Source organism: Cryptomeria japonica, chromosome 6 (genome assembly GCF_030272615.1).
Source record: "Cryptomeria japonica chromosome 6, Sugi_1.0, whole genome shotgun sequence".
NCBI lineage: Eukaryota > Viridiplantae > Streptophyta > Pinopsida > Cupressales > Cupressaceae > Cryptomeria > Cryptomeria japonica.
Window position 1 is genome coordinate 52,086,424 of NC_081410.1, and position 22,865 is coordinate 52,109,288.

A 22,865-nucleotide genomic window follows, 5' to 3' on the forward strand; every position below is an offset into this window, starting at 1 on the left:
TTATTTAGTTATTCTTTACCTTCTCTCCAAGATTTGTTAGGGTTTTATTTCCTAGATTTCATTTCATATATGTTCCCTTTCTAGGATTTGTAGCTCATAGAGTAACCTTACTTCCACGTATCTTATCCACCACTGATTTGACCCTTGGGTTTCATTTGAATGTTTTATTATAACCTAAATTTATGATTTATGTCAGTCCCTACCTCAAAATTACACCACTTCTTCATTCTTAGTAGGGTTTAGGCTTTTGATACTTAACATCATCAAACTTATACCTACCCATCCATAGTTTGTGATTACTACTTGTCTTTGTCACCTTCTTCCTCTCTCACTCTTCCCCCTTCTATCTCTAAACTAACCAAATTCTTTTATGTTTTCAACTCTCAACTAAACACACTATTGAAAAGAACTTGATGCATTGTGTCCCTTGTTAAAAACCCTAGTATCCTATCATCCACATAAATTGGATCAACCCCAAAAAAGAAAAATCAAATACAAACATGCAAATATATTATAAAAAATTGTATTTTATATAATGTAAATTCATTTTTTAAATAATAATATAATTATATATTATATTTTACAAGTGAAAATATCAGCATAAATATAAATATATTACAACATATTTAATATAAAATATTTTTAAATAATATGTATTAAGTATATATAATGTAATTGTATCTAATATTATGAAGTTTACAAATCTCTACAAAGTTACAGATAAAAAGAAAAGTGACGGCTCTTGGAGGTGGGCGTAAGGGATAACAGAGACAATTGGACTATTATGAGTAGCCCTTCGAATCCACGCCTCTGTCCAGCATCTTTCACAGGTCCATGCTTCCTTATTGTCTGCTTGTGTTTCACTTTCTCGAAGAAGAGAACATCTGCAGAGAGGGAATGTATTTTGGTGATAATGATCTACCCATTTGTCTGGGCAATCTCTGTGAAATTGCACAAGTTTTGAATTTCATCATCTTTCACAAAAGAGCTAAGCAAACAACGCATATATCCTGCTCGATCTCACCAAAGCACTCTGAAAAATCACTTAATGTCAAAGCAAATAAACGTTCTCTGATTGTGCAGGCAGATGCAGAAGAAGTGGGACAAATGTTTTCAGACAAGCGTTTCAAGTAAGAGTTGTGGATTTTGTGTAGGCCACGCGAAAAAAGAAGGCAACAAATTGAAGGCGGAGATATCTAAGGTGAATCGTGGGATAGTAGGAATACCATTTTAGAAACTTAAAATGCGCCACTGTGGATGTGTTCCGAAACTTTAGGGACAGTCAAAAGTCAAATGAAAAAGTGAACGAAAAAATACCGTTGGAAAATCGAGGACTGAGAAGTGTTCAATCGTCTTGCATTGCGTGTGAGGCATTCTCAGCTGTTGATGATTAAAAGAAGGTTGTTCATTTCATATTAGGAACACCTTCGCTGTAATGAAACAAAACCCGCCAAAACTACTTTACCTACCTAGCATTCCTGAACACGTGATTTTGTTCAAAGGATTCCATTATATTTTTAAGAAAAAAAAGCGGATTCATATTTTTTTTGGCATATATACAAGTTTTCCTCACAATGCGTACTATTTAAGATCCGCACATATTCGCGGATAATCAGAGCGGACGACGTAAATGGCCACGGCCTTTCGTTTCCTTCTCCTCCTCGGCACTGCAGCGTTGCTTTCTCCAGTCCATTCAATCCCCTTCATCGTCCTGCACGGTAAATTACAATTTAAAAAATCCTTTAAAGTATTTAATCTATGCTAAAATTGAGCTCAATTTTTGTCAAATAGCTTGTACAATGGCTTCATTTTGGACTTTCCATGTTTGATTTTGGTCGTGGAACCACATTTAGCATAAGGTCTGTCTTGAATTTAGGGTAATCGTTTGCAGCGAGCAGGCTTTGAATTTTGTTTTTGTTTTGTAAAAAATGTCGGCTTCATGTCTTTTAAGTTTGTGGTTAATCATGTTTAATTTAAGGATTGCTAATTATAAGTTCAGTTGTGTTGAGTGCCCGTGTGGATGTTGTTTGATGACTATTTTGGCCTTCCACAGAACAGCATATTCGAGCATTTCTTAAAATACCCTTCAGTTGTTTCCTTGTTGATCATTGCTCGTTGACAATTGTGAGAAAGAGGTGGTTTAAGAGATATTAACCAGGCCAAATGCTTTGGAAAAAGTAGGCCGTTAGGGGCTTGTCTGGGGTTTATGTGTTAGCATCCTTGCACGTGTATACGAACATCACCCCACCCGTGTTATTGGGTTTAAGTGTCATGCCTCGTGCGACCTCTCTAGCTTGTTGTGGCAATAATGTAAGAGCTATTTACTAGAGTGACACATCCTTTTGATGGAATTCTTTCCACATTAATACTCTCCTACTGCTTCTATTTAGACTCTAAAGGGATTTCTTGTCTATCACCACTTTATTCAGTGTTAATCGTCAACTGATAGCAATTGGGTTTTAACAGAGCTTACGTAATGATAAAGGCGATGGTGCCATAGAGGGAAAGCTAGTATAATTTTACCATAGAGGTAAGGGCATAGTACCACAAGGGCTGAACATGTAGACTCTCTTTCCAAGGGTAAGGTCCCATGGAAGGGGGTTCCTAAAAACTTTCAGCTGCTGCTGCTGAGATTTTTTAGAAATATTTTAAATCTGGTGGTTCCATGAATTTTAGTATGCAAATCAATTAGAAAATAGGGGACAGAGATGAACAGAAGCAAAATAATAAAAACAAATTAATACGGACTTCTTATAATTTTCATTCAAATACATCTTACATATATATTGGATTTCTCACATCGTATTTTACGGGGAACAACCTCCCTATTTAGTTGTGATTGTTACTCACCTAACAAAACACAACTCACACCATATGAGTTGTTTTAACAACTCAAACCATAATATTATAATATTACTAACATTTATATTAGTCTAACAATACTACAAAGTTGTTTGTCAACAACTTTACATCTAATCTAAATACTAATGTGAACACTAATTTCCAACAAAATCAGCTTAAAAGTTTAAGCTTCAGAATTTAAGGAAGCTGGTTGTCTCATGGACACACATAGGTAAAAAGAAATAAAATAAACTTCATTCGCTCTAAAATTCTGTTTTGACTTTTAGATGTTTGACAAGTGGCAAATTAAATTCTTAAGCTGGTGGGGCAATTTCTAGTCCCACCCCATTTGCACCTGCTTAAATATGCAGATCTAAAATGTAGAGGCTCCTATTTTTCTGAAGAAGATTCCAAATAATCCCGTAGCAATTTTTGTACTTCTTCATAAGACCTCCTCTTCCTTGAAAATAGAAGCTGAAGCCCCCCTCACGAGACCTTACCCAAGTAAGGCCCTGGGAGAAGCAATAAAAATTTGAAACCAATTCCCTAGAATTAATACAAGTGACTTTTGATACGATTCTAATTCTGTATTTGTCTTTGCTTATAGGTCTACCTGTCTATTCTTTGTATAGGGTATACAGGTTATTTTGAAAAGCTAAAAAATTGAAAATGTTATGTTACCATGAGCATTTCCTCCACAAGTGCTTCTATTTTCCAATCTCTTGGAATGACATGGATTTCAGGCTGTAGATAGTTTGCCAAGATTTGAGAATCACTTTCAATCCAAACAGAGAGAAGGTTTTCTTTCTTTCTCTTGGGCCTTGCTTCATAGCAATGGCTTGTACCACATTGTTTAATTGACAACCAAGTCTCTGATAAATCAACTAATCACCTGACATTCTGACCTTTATGATCTCGAATAATGCTTCCAGCCCCAGCCTGGCTTTGATTGCCTTTAGAGTCTCCATCATTGTTTATTTTTGCTTTCAACCTGATCTTCATCTTGGGTATTCCGTTTGTATTGTCAATCAACCTTCTTCGCTTCCTCTAAATGGAGAACTGAACTTTCTAGAACAATCATTAAGTTTCTGATAGACTGATACCACGATTCTAAAAATTTTTTGGAGGCCTCTGATATTGTGTCCATGTGTTTCCAATGGTTTCAAATTTCAACTGCTTCAACAATGTTTTCTGTCTTTTCCTTCTTTCTAGTTGTTTCGTTGATAAGTTTATCCCGATGTTTCTAACATTCTTGAACTGGCCCTTTCCACATTTGATACACGTGGTTGAGGCTTCCAAGTACCTTTACAGTTATACATGCATAAGAGACAATCATATTCACCCTTTAAAAGCATCGTTGGCAGAAAATCTCAGGCTTATATACAAGGCCAAAAAGCTAAATAAAATTTGCTATCAATTTTTTGGGAGCGAAAATGCCCTCTTCATGGTAAAAACTGATGTAAAACTTGGTGGCAATACATTCAGAAGATTTAAGGATGTTCAATACGAGTGGGTACTAAATCTTATCTATTTAACAACTTATATATGTGTTTGTTGTCAATCTGGGCTTTTTAAAATAGGAAAAACATAAACAACTCGTAAAACGAAGGATCTGTATCTTTCCCTGTAATGTTGCCTGCTTATGAATTTTAAGGTGCAAGGGCAGGCATTGGTGATAGATGTAGGAACAAAAGTGTACAACTAAAACTTGCCATAAATATTATGGGAGGTGAAATGACATCTTAGTGGCAAAGCTGAAGTAAAACTTGATATCAATACATTTAGCAGATTTAAAGATGCACACTAAGAGTGGGTACTAAATCTCATCTATTTAACAACTTACAAATGTGCTTGCTTTGTAAAATGAAGGCTCTCTATTTTTCCTCATAACATTTCCTGCTTAAAATGGAAATTTGCAGGCATTAGTGATGGATGTAGGAACAAAGGTGTCAAATTCACTGAGCTGCTAAGCAATTGGTCTAGCTCTGAAGGAACATGCTTGTAAGTTATTTCCTAGCTGTGGGATTTTTTTTGAATGTTACAACATAACCTGTTTGCCAGGTCTCTATTAGAAAATGAACTATACAAATATTCATTTATGCCCATTATTTACATTTTAGCCATGTTTTATTTGTCACCCAGAGAAATTGGAGACGGGTCATTGACTTCCTGGATTATGCCTCTAATGGAACAGGTAAAATCAGTCTCCTCATACATGTTATGTGATTATAATGGTATGAGGCGATGAGAATGTGTTTAGTGCCAAAATATATAGATTTTGATAAAAAGAATTTGCATGTTTGTTGTAAAGTGGACAAATACCTAATTGGTTGCCTTGTTTTGTTGCAGACTGAAATTGCATGTGAGAAGGTGAGAAATGATTGTTGTTTTGTTTTGATCACTTTTTTAGGGTTTAAGCATGAAACTAACACAGATACTCCTCACATTGACTAATATTGTCAGGTGAAATCAATGCCAGAATTGAAGGACGGGTACAACATTGTTGGTTTATCTCAGGTGGTCTATAATTTCAGCTTTTACAATTGGCATAAGTTACATAGCAGCAAAAATCCTTTGGGGAAAAAGTCAGCAAAATAAAAGTATAAGATTTTTTTGAAAATAAATGTAGAAAAAGAGAAACACTACTTGTTTTTGAAATTTAAGGGCATTTCTATAGTATAGAGATATAGAGTACAAATAAAATTGAGAGTATAGCCTATGAATTGTCCAAATGAAAAGTTTGTCTAAAATAGCAAAATGTAGTGTAGCAGCTAAGCTATGCTAGTAAATGATTCTTTGGTAAGTTTTGGACGAATTTCATAAAGTTATTGCTAAGTTAACAATAGAAGATTTCGTTGAATGATATCCGAGTAAACCTCTAGTCTTGTTGTATGGTGTGAGTGGATGTTAAAATACTACTAACACTGCATTCCAAATTATTATTAATATCAAAATAATGTTTAATTATAGAGATTGGAATATCATAACAAACATAAAAATCTTTGAAAATCCCTATTAAGACCTCAAAAAAACTACAATAAACATGTTTGCATCCTAGAAGGATAAAAGAATAAAAAAACACTTTATGGTTGAGAAATTTTCAAGTGGGAAACTTCAAAGAATATATCATTCAAATAAACATCTGATCAATCAATAGAAGAGAAACCATTTCTCATAACAGGTAGATCCAAATGGGCATGGATTAAGCATTTTCAAAGATTCAAGATACAAAGCCAAGTCACATTCAAAAGCTTTTCAATTAAACCAAACCTTTAGATTTAGTCAAATTACCAACTCATATAAAGTAGAAGTAGAATATAGACACAACACATTTGAGGATAGATATGCATAATATTGAAATAATTATACAAAATCACATGACCTAGATTTTGATGTCACAAAGATTGAACATCTTGGTGCAATATTGGGTTACATATAAACATCAACAAGGGATTTTGTATTACAATTTAAGAGAAGGATAAATTATTATGAAGATGAAGATGATCTACACGTAACATTACCTCTTCACTTCTAGTAATGAGGCTAGGTAAAAAAAATGAAACCATAGCATTTCATATGCATCAAGCAAACAACGATATGATAGAGAGCCTAAATTGGCATTAAATTCAAGCCATTGATCTAGGAATATGAATTAGTTCTTTCCAAAGAACTGATTTACAAGGCTACACTGTAGAAAAAGATAGACCATCAAATGTTGTTTGAACCAAATAACTGACCAATATTCACAATAACAGTTTAGTTGTGCAAAAAATCAAGAATGATGAGGACATTCAATGTAGATAATTAGACACAATATTAAACCATGATTGACAGGGTATTGATAGAAATCCTAGCATTTAAATATAGATAAAATTAAACCATGGTGAAGTAGATACAAAATATGAAGTATGAACAACTAGATGAAACATAATAGTAAAATACTCGCTCTTTGGATGGAAGCCCAACCAAAATAAAATAGATTTAACTTTTTTTATCGAAAGATCCTTGTGATATGCACATTGAAATTTTTATTTAACAAATTATTCATCTATTTGTATGTGGTGGTTTAATTTTGTGTAAATACTATTTATATGGTGTGAAGTTATAAAATGTTATTACAGCAATGTTACAACAAAAAATCACCTACCTTTGGCTTAAATGTGTTGCCTCTTGACTCCCTGCAAATTTACAATTAGTTGTGCCTTATATGCACGTATTGACGAGCTCCCACTTGTAGTCGTTCCCTAAAAATGTTGTGTGACTGGATTTCACAGGTTGGTAGGAGATTGATTAAGGTTTTATATGTGATTTAAACATGAAAAATTGTTGGACATCATAGTCAACGATTGTTAAAAAAGATAGGATTTTTTGGGGGAAAAAATTACCCGTGAGACCAATTTACAAAAAATCAGGTATAACTGGGATTTTTTGTAGTTTTTTCCTTAGATATGGGCATAACCATTATTGGCTGTTATAATCTGAATATATATTTTGGTATTTAAGCAAAATATACCGTATAGATAATCTAATTAGCTGAAATCCAAGGTAAAAGATGAACTCCTGTCATTTTCTTTGAAAACTGAAATTTGAATTATCTGGAAAAGGATCTGGAGTATTTGACAATAGATGTCCCGAGGAGTCATTTATGAAATTTGTTATTTATAAAGTACATGTAATAGACTGAACATGTATAATAGAGGAAGTGGCTTTCATGTTAGTTGGTGATATAGGTCCTCACAAATGTGATATGCAAGCAAATCTTCTCATAGGGCACAAGTCAGTTCCAAAAGTATGTATGGATTTATTTCATCCAAGATAATGATTGAGGAATTTGGGGGTGTCTTAAAAAAGTTGCACTCAAACTTTACTTTCTTTAGTGCCATGTTTGAGTTTCCCTATGCCACTTTCTATCACTTGTGTGTGGGGAGGGGGATGGATGGTGGAATGGAGGGGTCTGTGTGTGTGTGTGCATGTGGATGTGGGTCTAGGTGATTTTTTGGCTTGAGCTGGCACATCAACTTGATATCTTGGATCCCCTTTAGAAACAAACACTTAAATTTTTGGATTGTACTGCCTAATGATTAGGGTCTGACTGATGATTTATCATTAGGGAAATGCATGAAGCCAAGGCATGCTTAAATTTTGTATGTCATGAAACCTGCTTAGTAGAAAGTATCTTTCATTAGTATAGATGTTGTCTTGGTCCCTTGGATTATCGTATGTTAGATGCAAATCGAGGTAGCACCCAATCAATGGACTTTGCAAGCATGTACAACTGTAGTCAATGTCCCATATAAAGATTTAATTTTTACCAAACATTATGAATGTGTGTATGTAGATGCTTGTGCGTGCGTGCATGTGGGTCTAGTTGATTTTTTACTTTAGGCCTAAGCTAGCACACCAACTTGATATATGAGATTCCTGAAAAAAACGAGTTTTACTTCTACCCTACTTCAAAGACAAACTTTTGGATTGTGTTGTCTTTTGACGTTAGAGTTTTGACATTTTGGTTCTCATTGTTGAACTCATTATCAAGGAAATGCATAAAGCCTATGCCTACATAAGTCTCGTGAAACATTCTTAGTAGAAATTGTCTTTCATGAGTATAGAAGTTGTCTTGGATGGTTGTATGCTAGAGGTAAATCTAGGTAGCATTTGATCAATAGACCTTCCAAACATGTTCAAGTGCAATCAAAGTCCCATATGAAGACTTTATTGTTACCAAACACTAACACTGTGACCTGAAAATTACTAGATCGCTATCTTATGAGTATGCTTAAGTGCTTTTTCTGACTATATTTCAACTCTAGTTCACAATATGATACTCTAAGATTATTTTGGGCCCTTTTCATTTTTTTTAGAAAGAAAACTTTGACAACTTCTCAGTAGCATACCTATATCTATAAGAGGGCACAACTACACAAGAAGTTAAAATAAATAGGGGCATATTTGTAGGGGATTAGACCTACAAATATAAGCAACAATGGAGGAAATATATCTCTAAAAGAGATATTATATGAATAGTAGAAATAGATTATTAAACGGGAGGAATTAAAACCCTAACAAGAGTGGAATGAGTAGCTTCATATGTGGGGTGTTGCAAAACCACATTAATTAGATGTATCATAGATTTTAGTTTGCATGTCACAACATCACATTGTGTCTTTAGGTGTTGTGGAAAATATTTAGAGAGTTTTTATTCCTTCTAGCACGAGCCTTACTGTAGTTACATGCAATGTTAAAACTCCCTTTCTTGTGGATTTCTAAAAAGGTCTTCATAGCCCAAGGGAGTAATTTTGTCAAATTGTGAGTGGATTTATGTTTGGATGACATACTAGGGTTCTTGAATGGTCTCAAGTAGCTAGGTTTTCGTGATTTTTTCAACTTAATTGTAGAGTTAAACCCCCTTTATAACTTTGTGATTTGACAAGAGACCAAAACAAGGAAACCAACAAGATTCATACTTTGATTTCAATAAAGGGGGAAAATGTGGGGATTTAACTCACTGGTCTATATAAGCATGTATGGGAGTAAAAGGTTTGTCATTGAAAATTTATTAGAAATGGATGTGGATGATTTCTCATTGTCACCTGTTCTTTGTGCAGTAAACTTCTTACAAATATTGTTGTAGTAGATGAGCTAGACAATTGTTTGATAGGATCAAAGTTTTTTAATAATATTGCTGTTATTCTACATAGACAAGATGCTTAAACGGTTAAACTCTATAAGCAATTTATTAATGGAGTCACCTATGTGTATCGTCAAAACTACTTGTCATGATTAACTTGTTCCAAACCAGGAGAATTTTAATTGTCAATGCTTTCATGAGTAACAATAATAATGTGCCAATGCACTATGTTCACTTTTAGTGAAAATCTAGACTCCACACTACAAGAAGAGCCTAATGCAATCCAAAGAGTGCTACCATGCAGACAATTTCTTTGAAGGAAATGAGTGTGTGCTAAAAAATAGCCTTGAAGGATGGTGGGGCCTAGGAGTCTTGAATCTTTGGTGGGATAATATTGGTGGAATTCGGAAAGATGTTGGCTAGCTTATAGATGCCATATAGTAGTAGGAGGGCACAATTTCACCAATGCATTGAGTGTTATTCGTTGGGCTTTGATAGACTTGGTGCAATAAGGAAAGCATGTGCATACAATGAATTAGAGCCATGTGCAAAGGCTAGAATGGACACTATGCATAAAAGTAACTAATATATTTGTGCATATGCGTTTAGTAATTCAAGGTGTTTAAATGTATGGACTTGTGTTGCTGGGTATGCATCAATTGATTTAACCAACTGATCTTCCTTTGGACCATGTGTTAGGATATAGTAAAATCCTTGCACCAATGCTTAGGGGTGGGCTGAAGGGGGCGATCTTGATTTGGTGTTTAAAGGAAGACAAAACAATTTGATTATCAACAAGTGTTTAACTATTTCTTGCGATTATACAAAGTTTGATGCAAATATTAGTCTTAATGACTTACAAAAGTGACAATGGTTTATTTAGACTTTGCATGCACTCGTTCTTTAAGTTGTAAATGTAAAAGTTAAATGACAATCCATTGCATGCAAATGGCCAAAAGCCCATAATAATGAAGGATTTATACATGATAATGTAGGGGGAAGTTTTACAACTAGTCAATACACTTAAAAGGGCATACAAAGTATCAACAACGAATCACAAGCCTCATATTAGAAATAGGAAACTAGGAAAAATACAAGACATGACAAATAGGGAAGAAGGTGACACAATTTGCAAAATTAGGAGAATGCCAACATATTGTACACAAGATTATTTTTAAAGTAATGGCCAACAAATTGAAGTTCTTATATCCTAATATTATATCTAAAGAACAAATTGGATTTGTCCCCAATAGATCTATTGCTAACAAAATTATTATCACAAAGGAGGCTCTTAATTCAAGTCACACAAGGTAGGAATGAGGTGTGACTGTCAAACTCAACATAATCAAAATTCATGATAGAGTTGATGAGCCGTTTCTGATGAAAATCATGGACAAGATTCAGCTTTTGTAGGCATTGGAACAAATTGGGTCTTTATTTGTATTTCAAGCCCAAGATTCTTAGTTATTTTGAATGCCAAGTTTCACAACTTCTCAGATTCTTCAAGGGGAATTGGACAAGGAGATCCCATCTCCCAATTCCTTTTCGTGATAATGGTAGAACCATTGGGTAGAGAAATACAAGTGGTACTAAAGTAATATTGTAATATTTAGCTTATAATGGTCATTTAAGTCGGTTAATTAGCTTTTAGTAACTTTCTATTTTGTAAGTTAGTTAGTATTTAGAATCTTACTATTTTGTGTTTAGTTTTCAATTGTTTCCGTTATTTAAGTCGTTAATTAGCTTTTAGTAACTTTCTATTTTGTAAGTCAGTCAGTATTTAGAATCTTACTATTTTGTGTTTAGTTTTCAATTGTTTCCGTTGTGGAAAGATATTTTGTAATTGCTTATATAAGGAGTATTCCTCTCCTTTGTTAATAATAACATCAATTAATATTTCATGGTATTAGAGCATAGGTTCTTTTTTGGCAATTTTTTAAATAAAATTTGCGGTTTTTACCTAGAAATTTCATAGCTAATTTCTAGAATTTTTTTTTAATCAGTTTTTGTTTTCTAAATAAAAATCATGCGGTTTATTTTGATCGATTTTTTTGAATAAAATTGAGGGTTTTTTTGTGTTAGTATTATGTTGTATGTTGCCATTGATGTCAAATCCTGTGGTTTGGTTAGGTCCAGATGTTGTATATTAAGCAGCAGTGGAAGACAGGTATGTATGTGATGTCAAATGGATGTTTGGCGATTTCCCGAAACTCTTGGTTCTTCGGAAGATGTGTTGCAGCTGTTACTTAGTGCTATTTTGGGTCCGGTTTGATCCAAAGGTTGAGGATGTGTAATAGTATTTGTGTAGCGTGCGTATAGTGTTTTGGGTCTGATATTTGTGATGAGTGTAACTTGTTGATTTGTTCTATGAAGTGCGTTGTGATATGGTCCACTTCTCATTCCCTTTCATCACCGGAATGTTTAGTGTTGATCTATCTTAGATTTTTGTCTTGGTCAACTTAGAAGATCATGCTTACCTAAGACAGTATATATATGTGGATGATAGGAATAACTTTGATATAGATGAATGGTAAGTTGTGAAGATATGCGAGACTGAAAGGAAAAATCCATTTGTTATGTGAAGTGTATGTGGTAGATAGTTACCAGAAGCAATCTTGGAAGTGTAGACTCTGTTATAGTGGTGGATTATCTTTTCTCTCTTTCTTTCTTCAGTAGTGAGCCCTCTGACAGTGAGCCTTTCTGGACAATGAGCATTTTGGCAGTGAGCCACCCTTTTGTAAAAATCACCTTAACCGATGTTTCATATTGAGAACTAATATTATATGTGGCAGATAGTTACCAGAAGCAGTTCCGGAAGTGTAGAATGTGTTACAATGGTGGATTATCTTTTCTCTCTTTCTCTCTTCAGTAGTGAGCCCTCCGACAGTGAGCCTTTCTAGACAGTGAGCATTTTGGCAGTGAGCCACCCTTTTGTAAAAATCACCTTAACCGATGTTTCATATTGAGAACTAATATTATTTGTGGTTTTTTCCTACTTGGGGTTTCCACGTAAAATCTAATGTCCATTGTGTCAAATCTGTTATGTGCTTATGTTATCGTGTTATATTTGCTTATTTCTATTGCTTGCTCCGGATCTGTGAGAGAAATTGAAGAAGGTTTAATTGTCATTTGATTCACCCCCCCTCTCTCAGATGCCCGGATATTCAACAATTGGTATCAGAGTTGTGGTTCCTTGGTATAGAGCTTAACCGCTTGAGGTAGATCTTGATCCGATTGCACATAAACTATCTATTCCTATCTTTGAAGGATCTGACTATAGTTTCTAGAAAGTGAAGATGAGAGGTTAACTCGTCTCTTTGGGTTACAACGCTTGGAAAGCTATGGAGACTAAGTATGTACAACCAACAAATGGTCTGACTACTTCTGAATGCTATCTTTAGTGCATTATCAAAGACTGAGTTGGCAAAAGTTATTTCCTTGAATACTGCTTATGAAGTTTGGGAGAAGTTGGAAGAGATCTATAAAGGAAATGAAAGAGTCAAATTATCAAAGAGGTTGATAGCTAAGTGAAGGTATGAAAACTTGAAGATGGAAGAAGGCAAAGATATAGTAAGCTACTTTCAAAAGGTTGATAGTGCAGTGAATGAAATTAGAAAACTTGGAGGTACTTTGAGCAATGAAGACATAATTGACAAAATTCTGATGACTCTATTGGTAAGTTACAGTGATAAGATTTCTGCTATTGAAGAAACCTATGATATGAAGAAATTCACTAGAGAGCAACTATTTGGTACTTTGACCACATTCGAAATGAGGAAGTTTGGAAAGGACAAAGACAAATCGGAAACAACATTCAAAGCCATTGAAGATGATCCAGATGATGCTAGTTTAGATGAGATGGAAGCAAACATTGTGAGAAAGTTGAAGAAAGGCACTGACAAATACAAAAGTATGTTACCCTTTAAATGCTTTAGATTTGGAAAGATTGGTCATATAGCTACTAGATGTCCGAAAAAGGGAACAAGACAAAAGTTTAGGGAGAATAAAGGAAAGTTCAATAAGAAAGCCTACTATGTTAAGGATGATGCTGGCATTTCAAATGATGAATCGGATTATGAAGAAAGTGACCGTTTGTTTTTGGTAGAAAAGGATACACCTAAGATTGATATCTCTAAAACTGTTTCTACTGCTTTACATGCTAGTAGAGATAGAAATGAATGGTTGATTGATAGTGGATGTTCAAATCATATTGGTGATAAAAGTAAATTCATAAAACTTGAGAAATATGATGGAGGTTTTGTTAGGTTCGGAGATGATCAGACAACACAAATTGTTGGGATTGGTTCTATTACTTTTGATGGAAAGCATAACACTAACAATTTTTACTATGTGAAGGGTTTGCATTATAATCTTTTGAGTGTTGGACAGATGTGCGAAAATGGATATAATGTTGTTTTTCAGGATGATGGATGTGAGATTTGGAAGGAGTTCGGAACTGTTATTGCGGCTGGAAAAAAGACAAATGGAAATATGTATTAGCTAGAAGGAGCTACAAGACATTGTTTGTTATCTCAGCTTGATGATAACTGGCCTTGGCATAGGAGGATGTGTCATATCAACTTTGATAACTTGGTACATATTAGTTCAAGGAGTGCAGTAAGAGATTTACTGAGATTGACCAAGCCAGATAACAATATTTGCAAGGAATGTCAAGTAGGGAAGTAGACAAAGAGCACATTTAGAGGAAAGGAATATTTGTCTACCGGATTGCTGGATTTGGTGCACACATATCAATGTTGTCCTACCAGAACAAGGAGCATACAAGGTGAGAGGTATTTCATGTTGTTAATTGATGATTACTCTAGAATGACTTGGGTTGCATTTTTAAGAGAAAAGTTAGAAGCATTAGAGAAATTCAAGATATTCAAGGCAAAGCTTGAGAATGAAATTCATAGGAAAATTAAGTGTTTGATGTCCAACAGAGGAGGAGAATTTACATTTGATGAGTTTAACACTTTCTGTGAGGATCATGGGATTAAAAGACAGTTATCTGCCGCCCTCGGACATTGTAGTAAAACGGTGTGGTGGAGAGAATGAACTGAACTATACAAGAGGTAGCTAGAACAATGATGAAAGGAGCTGAACTATCGGAAATCTACTGGAGAGAAGCAATTCACACAACAGTATACCCTCTTAACAAAATTCTATACCGAAAGAAATATGGAAAGACATCTTATAAGCTTTGGCATGGTAGAACTCTGACAGAGAAATATTTCAAGGTATTTGGAAGCAAATGTTATATACGAAGAGATGAGGATAATCTTGGAAAATTTGACAGCAGAGCAGATGAAGGCATATTCTTAGATTACTCAACAAACAACAAGGCATACCGGTGTTACAACAAGAGGTTGAATAAGATTGTTGAAAGTGCAAATATGAAGGTTGATGAAAATACTTCTAAAGAATCTGAGATACTAGCCGGATATGAATTTGATGAGTCCACGGGAAAGAAAAAGGAAGAAGAAAACAAAGAAGAGAAAGAAAAAGAAGTCTAGGATGCTCCGACATCTTCATCTAAAACACCAAGGTATGTACAGAAGAATCATTTTGTAGATCAGATTATAGGAGATAAGAACAAAGGAATTATAACAAGAAGCAAGGCAACACAAGAACAAGTTTTGTTATGTCTATTATCTGAGACTAAACCAAAATCAATAGAAGAAGCTTGCAGTGATTAGAATTGGGTAAATGCAATGAAAGAAGAGCTAGATTGGATTGAGAAGAATCAGACATCCCCAGACTGGAAGATAAGAATGTGATTGGAACAAAATGGGTATTCAGGAACAAACTGGATGAAGACGGAAAGGTTGTGAGAAACAAGGCAAGATTGGTTTGTAAAGGCTACACACAGGTTGAAGGCATTGACTTTGAGGAAACATATGCCCTGGTTGCTAGAATGGAGACAATTAAGATGTTTTTGGCATTTGCAACATTTAAGGATTTCAAAGTTTATTAGATGGATGTGAAATTAGCATTTTTAAATGAAGAATTGAAAGAGGAAGTTTACATTGAACAACCAGAAGGATTTAAGTTGAGGGATGATTCGAACATTGTTTGCAGATTGAAGAAAGCCTTGTATGGATTGAAGCAAGCTCCTAGAGCTTGGTATGGAAGGCTAGAGAAGTATCTGATTGATCAAGGTTTTCAAAAAGGATCAGCTGACAGTAATCTTTATTTTAGAATTGACTCAAATAAAATCTCGATTGTTGTAGTATATGTTGATGACATAATTTGTGGAGGAAATGATGGTATGTGCAGAAAGTTTGCTGATGAAATGCAGAAAGAATTTGAAATGTCTATGATCGGTGAGTTAAATTTCTTTCTTGGTTTACAAGTTAATCAAAATAGCAAAGGAATTTTCATTTCTGAGTCCAAGTATATCAAGGAATTGTTAAAGAAGTTTGGGTTGGAGAACTTCAAATTGGTATCTGCTCTTATGACTACCGGATGCAAGTTAACCAAAGATGATAAATCTCCTAAAGCAAATGTAAGTCAGTACAGGTCAATGATTGGAGGGTTGTTATACCTAACTGCTACCATACCAGCTATCATGTACGTAGTTTGTTTGGTAGCAAGATTCCAGCAAGAACCGAAAGAATCATATGTTGTGGTAGTGAAAAGGATTTTCAGATATCTAAAAGGCACAAAAGAGTTTGGCTTATGGTATTCTAGAAACTCAAATTTTACCTTGACAACTTACACAAATGCAGATTGGGCCGAAAGTGTCGATGACAGGAAAAGTACAAGTGGAGGAGCATTCTTTCTTGGCTCTCGGTTGGTTGCTTGGTCGAGTAAGAAGTAGGACTCGGTGTCCTTATCTACAACTGAAGCAAAATATATTGCAGCATCTTCTTGTTGCACACATTTTATGGATGAAGTAGACTCTGAAGGATACCGGTGTAATGTTTGATGAACCTATCTCAATCATGTGTGATAATACCAGAGCAATAAATATCTCAAAGAATCCGGTACAACATTCCAGAACAAAGCATATATCTATTTGGTATCACTTCTTGAGGGAAAAAGTGTTGGATAATGAAGTAAGACTTGAATATGTACCCACAAAAAAGCAGGTTGTAGATATCTTCACCAAGGCATTGTGCAAGGATACTTTTGAATATCTTCGGCAGAAGTTAGGGGTGTTACCCCCTCCCAGTTCAAACTAATGTAAATTTGTGTGTGCATTGGTCTAGTGAACAACTTGAATATTCTTTATCTGGACTGATACTGGAATGCTTCCTCTTAGGGGGAGCTGAGCATGTTACTTAGGTGGAGTTTTGCCCGCCTTTGTCATTGTTGTCAAAGGGGGAGAGGGAGTGTGATGTGACATATGTTGAGAGTGTGATTGTAGTCTTGATGAATGTTGTTGATGGATGTTGCCATCAATGACAAAGGGGGAGATTGTTAGCATTATGTTATATGTTAGTGATGTCAAATCTTGCGGTCCAGTTAGGTCTGGATGTGGTATATTAAGTAGCAATGGAAGACAGGTATGTATGTGATGTCGATGGATGTTTGGCGATTTCTCGGAACTCTTGGTTCTTCGGAAGATGTGTTACAGTTATAACTCAGTGCTATTTTGGGTCCGGTTTGATCTGGAGGTCGAGGATGTGTAATGACTTTTGTGTAGCATGTGTATAGTGTTTTGGGTCTGATATTTGTGATGGGTTTAACGTGTTGATTTGTTCTATGAAGTGTGTTGTGATATGGTCCACTTTTCATTCCCTTCCACCATCGGAATGCTTAGTGTTGACCTATCTTAGATTTTTGTCTTGGTCAACTTAGAAGATCATGCTTACCTAAGACAATATATATATGTAGATGATATGAATAACTTTGTTATAGATCAATGGCAAGTTGTGAAGATATGCGTGACTGAAAGGAAAAATCCATTTGTTATGTGAAGTGTATGTGGTAGATAGTTATCGGAAGCAATTCCGAAAGTGCAGACTGTGTTACAGTGGTGGATTATCTTTTCTTTCTTTTTTTGGTAGTGAGTCGTTCTGGACAGTGAGTCCACTTGTAGCGAACATTTTGGTAGTGAGCAACCCTTTTGTCCTTTTGTAAAAATCACCTTAACTGGTGTTTCATATTGAGAACTAATATTCTCCGTGGTTTTTCACTCTGTGGGTTTTCCACGTAAAATCTGGTGTTCATTGTGTCTAATCTATTATGTGGTTATGTTCTCATGTTATATCTTCTTTAATTAATTCTATTGCTTGTTGCGGATCTTTGAAAGAAATTGAAGAAGATTTCATTGTCAACTGATTCAGCCCCCCCTCTTAGTTGCCCGGATGTTCAACATTGTGCTGTTGCAAATTGCTAAAGGTTTTTTTTTTAAAAACTGGAGTTCTTTTTTTTGGGTTCGTGGTAGATCGCAGAGGTTTCTTTCATGTTTTTTTGCGGATTTTTCAAGGATTGCGTTGTCTTTTAGAAGAAATTGTGGAGGGTTTTTTTGTTTGAAATCTTACCATTCTTCCTTTGCGAACTCACACAGTTTGGTTTGCAAAATCGTGGGTTTATTTCTTGACAAATCACAATGACTTCTTATTTCCAAATCGGTGTTGTTTTTTTTGCAGAATCATGTCAATCAGGTCGTGGTGACGGTTCGTGATGAGGGTCTGTTCTGCTCGGGTTTCAAACAATTTCATGAGTTTAACTTAGATCAAGGACTCTCTTTTGCGTGCGATGAATGGGTTTTTGCATATTGCTTGATCCGCCTAGGGTTTTTGGTGACAGGTTTTTAAGTCGGCGTGCTTTTTTTTTCTTAACTTCTCATCCACGACTAGGGTTTCAGATTTGGCCTTTTTTATTTTTGCATAAATTTTTTATATAGTTTTTGGATAAAATTAGGTATTTAAAAAATAAAATGAAATCGTGGGTTTTGATTTTTTGAAATAAAATTGGGGGTATTCAATTTTTGAGTGTCTTGATTTTGATAACTTTTCCACAAAATCATGTTGTTTTGCAGCAACTTTTTGGTGATTTTTGAGCAAAATTGTGGCTTTCCATCTTTGACAAAACTTTTTGATGATTTTTGAACAAAATTGTGGCTTTCCATCTTTGACAAAACTTTTTGATGATTTTTTTATAAAATTGTGGTTTCTTGTTTGTTTTTGCAATTTTTTTGATTTTTAATCAAACTTGGGTTTGCTTCAACAAGTGTTTTTGCACGATTTTTTAAAATCAAATCGTGGGTTTTAGTTTTTCTCCGATTTTTATCAACAAACATCAAAGGTATTTGAGAAGTTGATTTTTATCTCGTTTTTTGTCTTTGGATAGTAGGAGGGATGGCTTTGTTACCCAAGATCATGTTGGAAGGCACTTAGAGGTTCAATGATAAGAATTACAGTACTTGGAAACAGAGGATGCTCACCATTTTTGAGTACTGACGCCTAGATTGGATTGTTCTGGGTAATTCTGCTCATCCCATAGTGGCAGGCAAAGACCAAGACAAGTTTGATGAGTGTAATCCTAGAGTGGTTATGTTGCTCATGTTATCAGTCACTAATGAGATGCTGTTAAAAGTGCTATTTGGCAAGATTGTTGCACAGATTTGGACTCAGTCGAAGGATTTGCATGAGATGTTAGATAAAGGTAGAGCTTTCTTCCTTAAAAATATGTTGTTGTCGATTATGATGGATGACAAGATGTCTTTGCAAGATCATTTAATGAAGATTAAAGACATTTGTGATCAACTGGAGGCCATTGATCGCAAGATGGAAGAAGAGGATAGGTGGTTATCATGCTGAAAAACTTACCATGATCCTATGAGCACTTCATCGAAACTCAACATTACATCCACCAATGTTGATTGGAAGCTCAATGAATTGTTCAACAAGCTCTTTGAGCAAGACAGGTGGAAGAAGCAGTTTGGTAGTAGCAATGAGACAACCAGTGTGGAACAGGCTTTTACTGCCAAGGACAAAGGCAAATGTGAGTCTACTCAACAGAAAGGACAAAGTGATTCCGAGGAGAGTTCCAAGAAGAATATCACATGTCACTATTGTGGTAAACTTGGTCATATGAAGAAGTTCTGCAAAAAGCAGTTGGTTGATAAAAAATCCAACCAGGGAGGGTCTCAATAGTAGGCTCATGTCACAGAGCATTTAGAGAAGAAGGGGTCAGCCTTCTATGCATTCATGGCCAAAAGACCAACAGATCATGACAAGTCTTTTGCATGGTAGCTAGTAGAATGACCATTAAGGGAGGGTGTTAAAATAATATTGTAATATTTAGCTTATAATGGTCATTTAAGTTGTTTTGTTAGTTTTTAGTAACTTTCTATTCTGTAAGTTAGTTAGTTAGTATTTAGAATCTTTCTATTTTGTCTTTAGTTCTCGATCGTTTCTGTTATGGAAAGATCTTTTGCAATTGCTTATATAAGGAGTATTCCTCTCCTTTGTTAATAATAACAATCAATTATTATTTCAAGTGGCACACAATAGTAGAATTTGGAAAGGAACCAAAATATAAAACAATGAAAGTTCGATCTCCCACCAATAATTTGTTGTATTATCCTGAATGACATTTTTCAATAGACTTGCCAAAAATGGCTCATTTGGCTCATCGGCATTTGTCAAACAGTTGGTAGGAAACTCCACTTGGATACATTTTAACTAATGATTTACGGAAGAACTGCTAGTGAAATCACTGTGTTTTCCAACTGGTTTTGCATCAAATATCCTAAGAACTTACAAACTGCTGTTTGGAAAATGTCTGATATAGTAAATTTCTGACAGCAATATGACAAGATAACTGTGACTGCTATACACTATCAATATTATTGAAATTACAGCTGGACACTGCATCAAAATCTCACATAATAGTCTCACACAATACAGTCATGCATTCAATTATGAATATAATTCTATAAAATCTGAATCTGACCTTAAATATTGCAGCAGAAGTTTATGAAGATTTTAGTACTGCTGTTGCAGGCTGAAAGTTACTTATAAGCTGCCCAATAACACTGTCTCTCCATAAATCAGGCCAAAGCTGGGAAAGATTTGAATAAATGAGTGTTAAGGATTATCAAACCCTTACACTGGTCATCCTTGGCTGCAAACGCCCTGCTCCAGACTTCAATTTGGTTCTGCCAGCTCATAAAAATACCTCCTTTGCTGAAATGGCGGCATGAGTGAGGATTCATGTCTTGTAGCTAGTGCCATGATTCTATCTCATAAGGTTGAGATTCCCCTTCAGCACACAACTTACCCAACTCAACGTATCCTCTAAAGCTGGAATAGAAAATATCAAGATATTTCCAAAGTATGGGCAGCTACTTTAGAGTCTCCAATGACTATATTAAGATATTTTACTCTCTTCAAACTCCACATCTCTTCTTCCTGTAATAAGTGCTTAGAATCCTACCTTAAATTGAGTGGCCAGTTAAGATTAAACTGAAACTCCACCAAATTTGTTGTTTGCCCGCAAGCCTCCATTTAATTTATAATCAACAACTCCCGAAACCTTCAACAATGTATTATTCTCCAAACGATAAACCCCACTATGATTCCTATTGAATTCCACTTGCATTGACTAGGAAGAAATCTCTTATCCTAAGCTAATAACGCCTAGGGTTTTCGTCCTATTGCTTGAGGTGAACAAAAATGTCCAATTTTCACAATGAGAAATGAAAATGACCAAAAAATATGAAATTCCTTTTTGCAACTCCTTTTTATATCCTTTTCAACCTTTCGAGAAACTTTTATCCCTTTTAATTCACTTTTGGACTCCTATAAATTCATTGTAAACTTAAATGATCACTTTTTAATAAAATAGTTAATTAAACCAAATTGCTTTGAAATAAGAGTTTAAGACAATTTAAATTTAATTAATTAAGCATGCCCTTTTCAAACCCCTGAATTAGTCTATAGGAATGAAATAGGCTAAACGGTCCTCCCCAAACACCTAGATCGAAGGAGGGCAGATTACATTTGTAGAGCTCAACAAAGCAAGTGATATAAAAGGTATTCTATGAAAATGTAAATATTATTGATTAAATTGATTAATTACAAAAGGAGATGAAAGGCTCCTTATAAAGAGTTTACAAGACTATCTTTCCATAAGGCAAATGATCGAGAATAGAAACACGAATGAAAACATCCTAAAAGGAAACTAAATGACTAAGACTAAGATGACCATTGAAGAAACATTATATTATTATTTTAATACCCTCCCTTAATGGTCATCCTTCTAACTACTTGTTGACGTGTATTTTGTACACTATCAAACACAGAATAAAATACCCAAGGGTACCTTATCCTCTCTTGAGTAAAGCCTTTGATTGCTGAAGATATCGCGGAAAAGGATCAATCAGGATGACTCCAAGGTTCTTCGTTGTAGGATCTCTACGTGTGGATAAGCTCTCTGTGGTATGATGTGATTTGCTGGAATCACAAGGGGACTTACATTTGATGATTGAACGTCTGATTTGCTTTGAATATTGTTGGAACATAGGCTCTTACTAGCTTTGATTTGAAAAAAAGAAAAAAAGATGAGGGTGAGGAAAGGATCTAATTCTAATACTAAGAATGTAGGAGCAATGAATGATCTTTGATGAAATTCTAACTAAGTCTTGTTTTGACATCCCAGGACCATCTCCACAAGGCTAGTGCGATCTTCGAAGGAAAGCTTTATGATGTTCAAATCATCACTGCAGGGATAGACACCATCAGGCTGATGCATATCAATGAAGAAGCGACAATTGAAGTTAAGCTTAAGCTGAATGATTCCAGTTGACTACACAAGGCAAGTCTGCAATCAACAAACTGCTAGTAGTATGGATATGCGAATTTCACCATCAATCAAGCACATTTCTTCCACTCATCTAATAACATGAAATCAAATATGAGAAGTATAAAGACCATGCAAATTGTCGAATCGACCCATAAATTTCACCATTTCTTCAATGAAGTTACAAGTCTTTTACAACAACATCTTGGCAACAATCTTTGCCTTCTCTCTCTACTCTACTCTAATTGCTATTCTATCAACTAGCTAATCACCTTCTAACTACTCTCTATCTGTCTTCTATTAACTGCTTCCTATATATCTTTACAAAATGAAATGCCAGGGCTTATATAGTGCCCTCAATACAATTCGATGGCTTAGATTGATTTGAGATCAATGGCCAAGATTCAACAATGAAAACCCTAATTAGGGTTTGTTACAACCATTACATAACATTTAATGCTTGACCAATGATAAAATTACATTTTATTGGACACATGTCTTCTCTGAAAAATCGACCAATGAATAGTTGGGGTAGGTACATCGAAGTTTGTGCCACCTTCCATGAGTTAGGTACATTGAATCTGGACATGCTGAGGTGGACCACATTGACTGGAGAAGTGATGACTAGGATGCCACC

At 35.0% G+C, this 22,865-nt stretch overlaps 1 protein-coding gene across 7 annotated transcripts in view; it reads left to right on the plus strand.

The window, feature by feature from the left end:
* The first annotated feature begins 742 nt into the window (after positions 1 to 742).
* The window catches only part of LOC131064231 (uncharacterized), a 102,519-nt gene continuing 80,396 nt past the window's right edge, over positions 743 to 22,865 (plus strand). For 5 of the 7 annotated variants that reach the window (XM_057998323.2, XM_057998325.2, XM_057998327.2 and 2 more), the window contains exons 1-5: positions 744 to 1,718; positions 4,761 to 4,842; positions 4,984 to 5,035; positions 5,191 to 5,211; positions 5,305 to 5,358. In XM_057998323.2, the coding sequence (XP_057854306.2) occupies positions 1,631 to 1,718; positions 4,761 to 4,842; positions 4,984 to 5,035; positions 5,191 to 5,211; positions 5,305 to 5,358 (297 nt within the window). In that variant the 5' untranslated portion in view covers positions 744 to 1,630. Of the gene's footprint in view, positions 1,719 to 4,760; positions 4,843 to 4,983; positions 5,036 to 5,190; positions 5,212 to 5,304; positions 5,359 to 22,865 lie in introns of all 7 variants that reach the window. The other 2 variants (XM_057998326.2, XM_057998322.2) reach the window with 2 other exon arrangements.